The 15,706-nt window shown below is 20.1% G+C and overlaps 1 protein-coding gene and 3 non-coding genes across 4 annotated transcripts in view; all 4 read left to right on the forward strand.

Moving 5' to 3' along the window:
* Positions 1 to 3,605: 3,605 nt before the first annotated feature.
* On the forward strand, positions 3,606 to 9,086 carry PADL01_0109800 (multidrug resistance-associated protein 1; the record flags this gene model as incomplete). The annotated part of the gene is made up of 1 exon (XM_028685569.1): positions 3,606 to 9,086. One exon carries the CDS (start codon positions 3,606 to 3,608, stop codon positions 9,084 to 9,086), a length of 5,481 nt encoding a protein of 1,826 aa, XP_028536218.1.
* A 3,723-nt stretch (positions 9,087 to 12,809) lies between these two features.
* On the forward strand, positions 12,810 to 14,958 carry PADL01_0109900. The gene has a single exon (XR_003699314.1). It is a non-coding gene; the product is annotated as an 18S ribosomal RNA (ribosomal RNA).
* Positions 14,959 to 15,342: 384 nt separating this feature from the next.
* PADL01_0110000 lies at positions 15,343 to 15,463 on the forward strand (the record flags this gene model as incomplete). Its single annotated transcript, XR_003699315.1, has 1 exon — positions 15,343 to 15,463. It is a non-coding gene; the product is annotated as a 5.8S ribosomal RNA (ribosomal RNA).
* Positions 15,464 to 15,706, forward strand: part of PADL01_0110100 — an 878-nt gene continuing 635 nt past the window's right edge. The window contains exon 1 of the ribosomal RNA XR_003699316.1: positions 15,464 to 15,706. This exon is cut by the window's right edge and continues 635 nt beyond it. This is a non-coding gene — a ribosomal RNA (ribosomal RNA).

The following is a 15,706-nucleotide window of genomic DNA, read 5'->3' on the forward strand; positions in this document are numbered from 1 at the left end:
AAAACAAAAAAAAGTTCATGAACATATAAAAAATTATAAAATATGAATAAAAAATATAGACATATTTAGGACAAAAGTTTATAATAAATACTAAATAACTTTAGAACTACGAAGAAAAATATATGATATATATAGAGAATTCCATTTATATATTTATTACTGTCTTTTCTATTAAAATGAATATTCTTATGAATTAAAACTATATTTAATTCAACCTTTATTGAAATTAACTGATATATGTATAAAATTAACAATATTAAAAAAAAAAAAGGAAATTATATAGAATAAATTCTAATTTTTATCTTTCATGTTATTATAAAAAAAGCACAGCTCCAACAAAAAATGTATATTGAATTACTATTTTTATATGGTAGAATTACTTATATATATCTATGAATAAATTATTGTAAGGTAGAAAAGAAAAAATTATTTATGTAATATCTTTTACATATTTAATATTAATATGAAAATGAAATATTTCATTAATAAACATACAGAATAATATATGATTACTATTGTAATAGAAAAATTATGATATCTTAAAGTACTTCAGATTAAAATAAGAAATATATATTTAATCGTATTTTTATATATAATATTAAAGAATACAAATGAAACTTTAAAACGGTGCATTTATATTAAATTCCAAAAAAAAAATAAAAAAAAATAATATAAACTACATGTAGATAATATAAATAAGTGAATTTTATGTTAATGATTTCAGAGATACCTTATATATATATATATATGTTTTTTTTTTTTTTTTTCCAAAATATATTTATATATGTAGTTAGTATTATAGACAAAGTACATTTTTAATCAATGCAATGATCTATACATAATGTAGTTTCTGCTAATTCTAAATTTTTTATCTTGTACAATTATATAATCTTATTAAATATATAATTCCAAATTGTCTTTTTATTTAACAAATATAAAAAAAAAAATATCTTTCTATATATCATTATAATGATAATTAAGAATGAAAAATGAATATTAGATATTAGAAAGATGCAAATACGAAAGAAATGTTGTCCTTGATTTAGGAAAAAACATTATCCATCCATATATTTGAGAAAATAAAATTCAATTTTCATATAATATATTTACATAAAAAGCGTTTATTTCGTTATTTATAAATTTATTTATATATATATATATATACATTATATTTTTAATTAGACTTCGTATTTTTCCTTTTACAAGAATTTTTATGATGATATAAAAAATTATATATACTAAAATAAAAATTTCCATGTTTCATTTACCTTTTATTAATGTATATCTATCATATAATACTTATAGAAATATTGAAAAATAACTTCAAGTTTAAAACGTATTTTTAGTGTTATATACTTTGAGTGCACATCGTCAATGATCTTATTGTAAATAAATTTTTAATTTTTTTTTAAACAATTTCGAGGTTAATAATTAAAATGAAATATTCTATTAAATTCTTCCATTAGGAATTTTTAAAAATTTCATTACACAAAAATAAAACATATGAATAAATATATATTATATATATATAATAAATGTTCATAATTAAATTCAATAATTTTTCTTTTTAATTAAGTAATTTGTGCTTTAAATATTTTTACGCAGATGTTATTGAATAGAATCGAACATAATAATTTTTTATTTATTAGTTATAGATTAAATCAAAAATTATGAAAAACGTCTAATGCATTATTATAAATATAAAATAATTTATTATAAAAATGTAATTAGTTCAGATTATAGAAAAATAAAAAAAAAGTTATATCTAATATAGATGTAGGATCAAATAATATTTACACAATTAATATTTCACGGAAAATATATATAATTATAATGTATATTTTAATATAATATAAAAGTAAATAAATCTAGAACAATAGAAAAAAGTACTAATATTATTATTGAAAAAAAAATAAATGTTAAAAAAGAGTAACATGTATTAGAAAATAATAAACAAAATTAATACGTAAATATAAAGTTATATTTTAAAAAAAAAAAAAAAAAAATTGGAATATTCTTTAAATAAGATAAATAGAAAAGTTTTATAATTACTTGTTAAATTTAGAAAAAATTCAAAAATATAAACACAAAATATGTAATAAAATTACATTTTAACTTCAAAACAGAAAAATATAAATCTTACATATATGGAACCAAGAAACAATTCATATTGTAAAATAAAATAAATGAAGTTTTTTTAAAAAATAAACCTTAAAATAATAAGTTTTTTTTTTTTTTTTTTCGAAATTAAGGAAAATATTAAATATTATCTAAAAATTAATGGAAAAATAAAAAACACAGAAATTATATGTTATAAGTTGTGTATTTAAAAACCAAAAACACAAAAAATAAAAAATAATAATAATAATAAAAGGGGTTCTAAAGTATAAACTTATATATATTCACCTGAATAAAATTAATAAAAAAAAATATATTAATAAACTATTCATATTAATAATATTATTTTTTAGTGCAATATAACCCTAGAAGTTTGAAATGTATAAGATTTGCAATTGAAATATATATATATATATATAATAAATAATATTATTATTCTATTTAATGAATCTTTATTATTATGTATTTATTATATTTTTAAAATAATAATATAAGAATGTTTTATGTGTGTTTCCATATAATGTATGTTTTAAGCATTACAAGATTTATAATTTTTATATCTAACTCAAATCCATGAATATTTGAAATGAATCAAAAGGAAGTTCATAGTTATATATTTATATGTATTATTGTGATTTTCTATTATTTTTGGTATATATTATAATTATTACAATTTAGTATTATTATTATATTTATTTCATTTTTATCTAAAATACATTCTCTCCAAATGTAAACTTTACATAAATTTGAATGTAATATAAAAAAACTAAATATTTAGAAACGCTTAGATTTTATTTTAATATATATACATTTTATTTATTATTTTTTTCATTCTAAAGTTCTTTTTCATGAATTTTAGAATATAGTATATTTCTAAATAACAATACACTTTTTTTTTTATATTGTTTTGAATGTGTTTTCGTCGATACATCTTTTTTAAAAATCTAGTAATGTTTTAATTAATATAAAAGTATATAAACCAGTTTAAATATTTTAATGTATTTAATTGTCATAATTAATAACTAGTTTATATTTTTGTATATTTTTATTATTATTTTAAATGTGCTTTAATTTTAGTACACTTATTTTTTAATCTAAGTAACATTTTAACTAATATGAAATAAATTAGTTAAAGTATTTTAATATATATTTAAATTTCATAAGTATAAAAAAGTTTTATACTTTTATATATTTTGAATGTGTTAATTTGTGATTCCATTAAATTGTTCTTTTATAATAATAAATATAATTTATTTAATGGTTCCATAAAAATGTTCTGTTAATATTTGCTCCACATAATATATATATATACACATATTTATATATATTTCTTTTCTTTCTAAAATTGTTACCAATATACTTGGTATGCATATTACATAAAAGATTTAACATATATTTTAAAATTAGTTCTTTTAAAATATATATATATATATTTATTATATATATTATATTATATGCATATTTATTGTATACATTTTTCTTAAAATATGACAACATATAAGGAAAATGTTGGAATATCAAATAAAGGATATAAAAAAAAACAAAGTTGTCGAAATATGTCATTTTTAAATTTTGCAACTTTTGATTGGGTAAGACCGTTAATAGATGATTTAATAAATGGAAATATTCAAGAACTTCCTAAGATATGTGGAAACTTCAATATACCATATTATGCATCTAAATTAGAAGAGAATTTAAGAGATATACAAGTAAAAAACTATGAAATTTACAATGAAAAAAAATCATCTGATGAACATGTATTACACCATTGTAATTCAAATGATGCAAGTGAAAAGAAAGTGTATAATGTTTATTACAATAATATTTTATGGTCAATTTTGAAAACATTTAAGTTTCGAATAATTTTAATAATAAGCTTTTATATTTTAGAGACACTACTTGTTACTTTGGGTGGAAAAGTCATAGATTATTATATGCGTATTTTAGAAGGTCAAAAGATTCCTTTATATCTTTCATTCTTAAAAGATTTCAAAGTATTCAGTGGGTTAGTGGTAGTGATGGTAATGTTTTTCCATTTATTTTTTGAAGCTCTTGTGTATTTTTATTTTCATCTATTTACAATAAATTTAGAAGTATCACTAATGTATTTTTTGTATAAAATTAATTTATACAGTAATAACAATCATTTAAAAAACCCAGATGAACTTTATAATAGATATAGAAAATTTTCTTCACACACAGAAATTGATGAGATAAACAGAGATTTTTTTAGTAAGAATGTATCATCTTATTCATCAGGAATAAAAAATAATAATAAGATTATGGATAATAATAATAATAATAATAATAATTTTATGGAAAATGATTACATAATAAATTTTATAAAAAGTAGGAATAAAATGGAAAACGATTCATTAAATGAAAATAGGAATGCACCTAATATGAACATTTATAATATTATGTTTTCTGATGTACCGTCTGTAACATTTTTTGTTACTTCTTGTATTAATTTGTTTAATGTATTTGTTAAAATTTTTATGTCTTTTTATGTATTTCATATAAAGATTGGATCCAATTCAGTTGGAATTTCAATATGGTTGTCAATTGCTTTATACAGTACAATGATCCTATTTGAATTTTTACCAAGTTTATATAAAGGTAAATATTTAATTTATCGAGATAAAAGAATTGATAATATGCATCATGTATTAAAAGAATTCAAATTGATAAAAATGTTTAATTGGGAATCATTTGCTTTTAAATACATAAATATATTTCGAATAAAAGAAATGAAATATTGTAAAATAAGACTTTATTTGATTAACATCGGAGTTTTTATAAGTTCAGTTTCGTCTGATATAATTGAAGTGGTTATATTCTTTATATATTTAAAAGATAGATTAAATAAGAAAGAAGAAATTAAATTTACCTCAATTATTATGCCCTTATATGTATATAAGGTATTAATTTCGAATGTGGTAAATTTTCCAAACTTAGTTAATAGTGTAATGGAAGGTAATATAAATATTAAACGTTTAAATAATTATATTAATGATCATTTATTTTATAATGATATAAAAAATTATTTTATGTACAGTACAAGATATAATAAAGATTATAATATTGTAGTGGATAGCACGTTTTTAAAAAATGAAAACATAACTTCTCATGATGATAGTACATCATCACATAATTTGAAACATTTAAAAAAAAGTATAAAAAATAAATTGACAAATATGTTTAAATATTTTTTCTTTTATCATAAGATAAATTATCATAAGAATATAATAAATAAACAAATATTATCTGGTTCATTTAACAACCTAGATGATAATACGGATAAAAAAATGTGTTTCCAGGAACATAAAAGTAATTCTACATATAATTATAATGCTAGTTATATACATGAAAAAAAAGAAGAATATGAAAATATTCACAATAGTAGTAATAGCACAATGAGTAACGAATTCGAAGCAAAAAGAAATAATAATGAATTCATTATAAAATTAGAGAATTGTAGTTTTGGTTTATCATATGATAATAAATGTGGTAATGACAATATTTTAAAAAATATAAATTTTAATTTAAAAAGGAATTCATTAGCAATAATTATAGGAAATGTCGGATCAGGAAAAAGTGCATTTTTCCATTCTATATTAGGAGATGTTAGTATGACACATGGTAATATGCATATTGAAAAATTTTTCAAAAAAATGCCAATCTTATATGTTCCTCAAAATTGTTGGTTACATATGGGAAATATTAGATCAATGATTTTATTTGGAAATGAATATAATCCATTAATTTATAAATATACTTTATTAAAAAGTGAATTACTTAATGATTTGAGTACCATAGAAAATGGAGATATGAAATATATTAATGATGATCATAGTTTAAGTAAAGGACAAAAAGTAAGAATATGTTTAGCTAGAGCATTATATGAACAATATATTCATATGTATAAATTGTGTACAGATTATGAAAAAAGGTTTATACAACTAAATGAAATTTTAGATAAAGATTTAATAAATAATAAAAACTTTTTTCCATATAATAATAAAAAAAGTAAATTAGTTAACTATAACATTCCATTCAATGAAAATTATCTTCAAAAATGTTTAATGGATGATAATAATTTGTATTTGTATTTGCTTGATGATGTATTTACATCTTTAGATCCATCTATATCTAAAAAGATATTTTATAATTTATTTTGTAAAGAAGATAATATAAGTTTTAAGGATAATTGTAGTTTTATTATATCAATGAATAAAAGTACGTTGGATAATTTTCTTATTGAAGATATTCTTGGTAATGTTCAATATGAAGTGGAAATTTTTGAAATCCAGGATAAAACTTTAAAATATAGAGGAAATATATCCGAATATATGGAAAAGAACAATTTAAATATAACTAAAGAAAGTCACTGGTGTTATTCAAACTTAAATACAATAGATTATACTAGAATAAAATTGTTTGATGAAGTGGAACTTAATCAAGTTAAACACAGTAATAAAATGTTATATAAGGAGGCTTATTTGGTAAAAGGGAGTACAGAGAGTGTTTCCTTTGAAATTGATAGTATAAATAAAGAGTATATTAAGAAGAAGAGAAAGAAAAATTATAAAAAGGAGAACATGAATAATAACAATAATAAGGACAATATTCATATGAATAATAACCATAAAAACTATAATGACATTAATTCGGGGCATAATTTTACAGATGATAGTGACACTGTTTCTTCGTTAGGAAATGAATATACTCTCGATACAAATACTAGTAATAATTCTGATAAGGAAGAAAATGTAAAGCCTGTATATAATAAAGATACACATGCAAAATTCAATAAAAGTTCATCATTGCCTTTTGTCAAAAGTTCAAGTAATATTATAAATAATCCAAGTAATATTATAAATAATCCAAGTAATATTAAATATGAAGATAATTCATCCAGTTTTAAAGGTTCAATAAGTTTAGAAACATATTTATGGTATTTTCAACAGATTGGATTTGTATTATTAACTTTTGTAGTAATATTTATGCTTATATCTATTTTTACAGATGAAATAAAATTTGTCTTTTTAACTATGATGAGTATTATTTCTAAAAATAATAAAGAACAATCAAACATAATATTACAAAAGCAAGCAAGATATTTGGAATATTTTGTAATATTACCAATTATATCATTAATAACATCAGGTATATGTTTTTCTATGATCATATATGGAAATATTACATCAGCAATAAAAGTACATAATAATATATTATGTAGCTTATTAAATGCACCATTGTATATATTTTATAATAATAATTTAGGGAATATAATAAATCGATTTATTATTGATATCTCTGCATTTGATTTTGGATTTTTAAAGAGAATATATAAAGCTTTTTTCGTTTTTTTTCGTTGTATCTTATCATCGTTATTAATTATTTATATGCTAAGAGATTGTGTTTTAATTTTCCCATTTGTAATTATATTAATATATTTTTTTGTTTTCAAAAGATTTTCAAGAGGTTGTAAAGAATCACAAAGGTTGTATTTAGCATGTCATACTCCTTTATCTAACATCTATAGTAATGCATTATCAGGAAAAAACATCATTAATATATATAAAAAAAATACATATCTTTTGGATATATATGAACATCATATAATGAATTTTCGAATTAATTATTTTATAAAATGGCTTATAAATATTTGGGCATCTCTTTATATTAAGATTTTTATATTGTTATTAACTACTTATATTATTATGCATCCTCATTTATATTCAAGTGGAATAATCAAATTATATGAAGAAAAAAATTATGATAGAATTTTGAGTACCCTTGGATATTGTATATCTTTTTCTGCTAGACTAGGTGTTATTATAAAATTCTTGTTATGTGATTATACTCACATAGAGAAAGAAATGTGTTCTGTTCAAAGGTTAGAAGAATTTGCTAAAATTTCTAATCAAGAAAATACTTCTATGAATATGAATAAGGAAAATGAATTAAATGTAATAACAACACAGACATATAAGGAAAAGAATGAAAGTACTTCGGATAAAATATTTTCAATAATAGAAAATAAAAATATACCCTTATCTTCAATTATAAATAGATCTCAGGATGATGAATCAGAAAAAAAGTATGGTATTAAATTTGAGAATGTATATATAAGTTATAAAAAAAAAATTCCTTTAGTTAATGGTACATATAAATACATAGATGAAGAACCATCATTAAAAAATATTAATATGTATGCTTTAAAAAATGAAAAAATTGGAATAGTAGGAAAATCAGGTGCAGGAAAAAGTACTATACTTTTATCTATCTTAGGATTAATTAATATATCACAAGGAAAAATAACAATAGAAGGAAGAGATATTCGAACATATAATAGAAAAGGAGAAGATAGTATTATTGGTATTTTACCTCAATCTTCTTTTGTTTTTTATAATTGGAATATAAGAACTTTTATTGATCCATATAATAATTTCACAGATGATGAAATTGTTCATGCTCTAAAATTGAATGGAATCAATTTAGGTAAAAACGATTTATATAAATATATGCATAAACAAGATATGAAATTAAATTATAAAAAATATAAAAATATAAAACAAACATCAAAAGTTATAAACCAATCAAATGATAATACTATTCTATTAACAAACGATTGTATAAGATATCTATCTTTAGTTAGACTTTATTTAAATCGACATAAATATAAAATTATATTAATAGATGAAATTCCTATTTTCAATTTAAACAATTCAGCTAATGATGAATTAAATAGTTTTTTAATAGATAAAGCAAAGTCATTTAATTATATAATAAGAAATCATTTTGCAAATAATACAGTCTTAATTATTTCACATCATGCAAATACTTTGTCTTGTTGTGACTATATTTATGTATTAAGAAATCGAGAAATAACTTATCGTTGTAGTTACGAAGATGTAAAAACGCAATCTGAATTATCACATTTGTTAGAAATGGACGACTAATCGGTATATTATTACATGAATAAACTTACACACATACATACCAACATAAATATATATATATATATATGTATATGCTTTATATTTTATTGTTATAGTGACATAGAGTAACTATATTTTTATTTTTTCAAGAATGCGTAAAATCCCCTCATTGTTCTTTTCTTTTTTTTTTTTTTTGTTATATACATCTATCATTTTTCAAAATAAATAAATATATATATATATATATATATATATATTTTATAGATAGATAATAATTTTATATACTATATAACCTATATTTCATAAACAATATTGTCCTTTTGAATTTAAATAAATATACTTATCCTTAATTTTTGTAAGCATTATTTTAAATACTATGAAACTTAATATATACATTGTAATAACATATCGAAAAGGAAAAAAAAAAAAAAAAAAAAAAAAACTAAATATATGTAAATATATATATTTATATTTAACTCTTTATAAAGAAAAAATCGCTTTAAAACAAAAGATTACAATTTTATATATTTGTCTCTAAATTAATCTATAGATCATATATGTTCTTATTTTGTTTTTCCATATAAATTACAATTAAAAGAAGTGCCTTATATAATATAAAACATTGTGAACTATAAGGTATTTTTTTTTTTTTTTTTTTTTTTAATTTCCATTGGTATGCTCTCTAAACATTTTAAAAAAAGCTAAAATATATGTAATATTTTTATTATTTTAAGAATAATGAAAAAGTTCACCTTTTTTTAAGTGTAATGAATATATATATATATATATATATATATATATATATATATATGTTGATCATATTAATAAATTCCCACTTAAAAAATGTGTAAACAAAAAAAAAAAAAAAAATTCTTTGTGTTTGTACCGAAAGTAATAAGTGAAGTAAGGTATAACTTGAGTTAAATTAAAAAATAAAATAAAGATATGCCATAATAATATACATATTATGTTATATATATATATATATATATATCAATTTTATATTAAAAAATATAATTAAAGATTATATATATAATATATAAAAAATACTTATGCTTACCTGCGTAATTACAAATAAAATGAGTATATGTTTTTTACTATTAATATATTATATTATATTAAATAATTGTAAATTATAATGAATAATATATATATATATATATATAAAGCAAAAGTTACATCGTGCACATATTTGAAATATGCTTAATTAATATATTAAATGGAATATATGAATAAAAAAAAAAAAAAAAAAAAAAAATCCTTATAATAAATTGCATAATTTCTTTTTACAAAAATAGTTTTTGTTTACTCATCAATATATATGTGTACATATTATATATATAAAAAATATTATATAATAATATAATATGAAAAACAAAATAATGTAATTAATTATATATTTTCAAAAGAGAATATATGAAAATTAAGTAAAAAAAAAAAAAAAAAAAAAAAAAAGAGAAATAAAGCAAACAGCCAAATATAAAAAGATAATTATATTATATATAAATATATGAACTGGTCAGAAATATTTACATATAATAAAATAATTATTGAACAATAAAAAAAATATATATAGTTATAAAAAATGAATAATTATACTACAAATTATTTTATTATTATAATATATATATTTTTTTTTGGCTAGTTGACTATTTTGCATTATATGTATTATTATAGCTAGTTATTGTATGTAGTATATATATATAATATTGTATGTGTATGCGCATACGATAATAAAATAAAAGAACAATTATGGCTATATCTCCATAGAGAATTTTTTTTTTCACTTATAAAAAAATTAATAAAATATTATGCTAAGTCATATTATATAAATAAAAGTTTAATATATTATTATAAAGAGGACGAGACGTTCATATTTATTTCTCATGATTTACATATATTTGTAAAACATATAATATGTCCAGACATTATAATTGATAATATAATATATAATATATATATAAATTATTGCTTCTCTATTTTCTCATATTTTTTTAACTTGTAATACATTCATCTACAACTTTGTCTTATAAAAAAAAATAATAAATAAATATATATATATATAAGACAATTGTCATTTATAAAATTTCCTAAATTAATTATTGAATATATTTGATCTTTTATAATATTATGGAAACATGTAGAACTCTTTCTTTTCCCTAATGAAAGTGTACCTCTGGAGAAAAAAAGACCTTAGAAAAAATAAGGGAGATGGGGAAATAAGCTTTTTTTTTTATTAAGATATAATGATAAGTGTTAAAAAGAATTATGAAATTAGCTATCTAAATTTTAATTCTATAATATTATATATAAAGGTAATATATTAAGCGAAAATACTGAGCTAGCTAAATTATAATGAATAATAATAAAATACAACAAAGTATATAAATATTTTGGCTAGTTGTTTCCTCTTTCTTTTTATATACTCCTCTTCATTCTCTTCAGTTCATATGTAAAAATAAAATATAAAAATATATTACCTATTTAGTAAATGTTCCAAAGAAAAATATTTTTCAAAAAAAAATCTTTTTCAAAAAATAAATATCATAAATTTAAATAAATAAACACAATTCATAATAAATAATGCATTATAAAAAGGGGGTAGGGGATTTTTAAAAAAAAAAAAAAGAAGTATGTATATATATGTATAATGAACAAAATTATCCTGTAAAGTAGTAATTAAATATAATATCATAAAATTATATGTACATGTATCAGTTATTATATATACCAATATATTATAATATAATAAATTATTATTTAAAAATGATTAAAATGTTGTATATGTACTTTTATTAGTAAAAAAATATTATGTGTATATATATATATATATATATATATATTTCTTTTAATTTTTTCCTTTTTATATAATAAATAGACCAATTCATTTAAATATGTATTTCATATGGAAAATCATATATTCTTGAAATAAAAAAATCTTAATACATTTAAATATTTTGTTAAAGTATTAAAAATAACATAAATGTTATATATCTGTTAAATTAAATACTATATATATAATATATAAATAAGCAACTGATGTTGCTTTTTTTATATTAAAAATAAAACATTTTATAAAATTAAAGTATCACAATATGAAATAAAAAAAAATAATAAAAATAATATAATTTAATTTTATTATTATTTTTTAGATTTCAATTTGGATATATTTAAATTTATTCATATAAAATTATATAAATATGTAAAAATAATTTTATGAAATATAACAATAACTTTAAATAAAACATCACTTTGCGTTGTTTATAGATTATATAATATAAGTAAGATAGATATTAGTATCTTATTATATATATAATAATATTCTTAAACTTTTTCAATATGTAGATATATTTATATTTATACGTTTTTATTATTACACATATAAATAATATATAAACTTATATATATATATATATATATATATATATATATATATATATGGAACAAATATATTTTTAGAATATAAAAATTAAAAATCAAGCAATAATAATTTTTTTTTTTTGTGTGTGTTGTATGCATGGTTGTCAAAATAATAATATAAATGAAATATACATTTTAAGTTCTTTATTTTGTATATAATATTTTTATTCATGACATACATACATATATCTATATACAAAAAAATAAAATTTTATTGTTTTTTTTTTTTTTTTAATATTATTATAAATATATAAGTTATATATATATATAAGTTTTATATTATAATGTGATAATTTAATCGTTATAATATACAATATATATAGTAACCTGGTTGATCTTGCCAGTAGTCATATGCTTGTCTTAAAGATTAAGCCATGCAAGTGAAAGTACACATGAATAATAATTTATCGAAACTGCGAACGGCTCATTAAAACAGTTATAATCTACTTGACATTTATATTATAAGGATAACTACGGAAAATCTGTAGCTAATACTTGTAAAAATATCTTATGATATGTATATATATATATATGTATGTATCATTAAGATATGTATTTGTTAGATGTAAGAAGTAAATAAAATAAATATAAATTGAATTATAACAAAGAAAGAACACGTATACGTACGTGAATATCAATCGAGTATCTGACCTATCAGCTTTTGATGTTAGGGTATTGACCTAACATGGCTATGACGGGTAACGGGGAATTAGAGTTCGATTCCGGAGAGGGAGCCTGAGAAATAGCTACCACATCTAAGGAAGGCAGCAGGCGCGTAAATTACCCAATTCTGAAGAAGAGAGGTAGTGACAAGAAATAACAATACATTATCGAAGAATGATTTTGTAATTGGAATGATAGGGAATTATAACATTTCTAGAGAAACAATTGGAGGGCAAGTCTGGTGCCAGCAGCCGCGGTAATTCCAGCTCCAATAGCATATATTAAAATTGTTGCAGTTAAAACGTTCGTAGTTGAATATTAAAGAATCCGATGTTTCATTTAAACTGGTTTTGGGAAACTACATATATATATATATTTATATATTGTTTAATATAAGTTTCCCGTATAAAATTATGTTTTTATCAGATATGACAGAGTCTTTTTTAAAATCTGTTCATTTTGCTTTTATTGCTTTTTGAGAGATTTTGTTACTTTGAGTAAAATTAAGTGTTCATAACAGACGGCTATACTTTGATTGAGGTGTTCAGGGTGTTTGAATACTACAGCATGGAATAACAAATATGAATAAGCTAATTTAATTTTTTATTATTTTTTTGGATATTCTTATTAGCTTAGTTACGGTTAATAGGAGTAGTTTTGGGGGCATTCGTATTCAGATGTCAGAGGTGAAATTCTAAGATTTTCTGGAGACGGACTACTGCGAAAGCATTTGCCTAATCTATTTCCATTAATCAAGAACGAAAGTTAAGGGAGTGAAGACGATCAGATACCGTCGTAATCTTAACCATAAACTATACCGACTAGGTGTTGGATGAATATAAAAAATATATATAAAATATTAATATTTCTTAGGGATTATTTATTTTATATATTAGATTGCTTCCTTCAGTACCTTATGAGAAATCAAAGTCTTTGGGTTCTGGGGCGAGTATTCGCGCAAGCGAGAAAGTTAAAAGAATTGACGGAAGGGCACCACCAGGCGTGGAGCTTGCGGCTTAATTTGACTCAACACGGGAAAACTCACTAGTTTAAGACAAGAGTAGGATTGACAGATTAATAGCTCTTTCTTGATTTCTTGGATGGTGATGCATGGCCGTTTTTAGTTCGTGAATATGATTTGTCTGGTTAATTCCGATAACGAACGAGATCTTAACCTGCTAATTAGCGGCAAGTACAATATATTCTTATTTGAAAATTGAATATAGGTAAAATTAATAATAATTATTTTATGTGTACAAATTAGGATATTTTTATTAAAAATATCCTTTTCCCTGTTCTATACTAATATTTTATTTTTTTACTCTATTTCTTTTTTCTTTTAAGAATGTACTTGTTTGATTGAAAAAGCTTCTTAGAGGAACATTGTGTATCTAACACAAGGAAGTTTAAGGCAACAACAGGTCTGTGATGTCCTTAGATAAACTAGGCTGCACGCGTGCTACAATGATATATATAACAAGTTGTTAAAATATATACATATATATGTATTTGTATCTTGTGATACTTAGTAAATAATTTTGTATATTTTTTCCTTTACTGAAAAGTATAGGTAATCCAATCAATATATATCGTAACTGGGATAGATTATTGCAATTATTAATCTTGAACGAGGAATGCCTAGTAAGCATGATTCATTAGATTGTGCTGACTACGTCCCTGCCCTTTGTACACACCGCCCGTCGCTCCTACCGATTGAAAGATATGATGAATTGTTTGGATATGAATTAAAACATGGAATTTTATATTTCTGATTTTTTCTAGAAGAACTGTAAATCCTGTCTTTTAAAGGAAGGAGAAGTCGTAACAAGGTTTCCGTAGGTGAACCTGCGGAAGGATCATTATTATGAGATGATTTTAAAGGAAAGGAAGAAATGTATTCTTTTGAAATTATATTTAAAATTTTAAATATACAATTTTGAAATAAATATATTTCTTTCATTCTTTTTAATGTACTTTTTTTATATAAAAAGCAAAAATATTTATTATATTTTTACTATAATAATAAAAATTGAACATTAGAAAATTTGATACTTATAAAAATTATATTTTACACAATATCTTTTTTTATGTGGTATCAAATTTTCATCAACAATATTAAATACTCAAAATTTTGCATAATTATTTGTTATATATATATATATATATATAATAATTTTTAAGTATAATAATTAATAAGCACAATCTTAACGATGGATGTCTTGGCTCTTGTAGCGATGAAGGCCGCAGCAAAACGCGATAAGCAATGAAAATTGCAATTACTGTAAATCATCAGAATGCTGAATGTAAATTACACCGATACTATTTTTTTAGTATTACGGTACTCCTATTTTTATTGTATTGATGGCGAGTTGTTTTCATGTCCTACTCATCTATATCGCAACCTACTTTTATATATATTTTTTTTTAGGAGAAAATGTATGTAAAAGAAAAAGCAATTTAATACAATCTGTCTCAGGCGTTGTAATTTTTTTTATGACGTTAAAATAGTATTGACACTAATGTCGCGAAGGAAAGACATAAAATTTTATAAGTTTTAT

Source organism: Plasmodium sp. gorilla clade G2 (assembly GCF_900097015.1).
Source record: "Plasmodium sp. gorilla clade G2 genome assembly, chromosome: 1".
NCBI classification, from domain to species: domain Eukaryota; phylum Apicomplexa; class Aconoidasida; order Haemosporida; family Plasmodiidae; genus Plasmodium; species Plasmodium adleri (nom. inval.).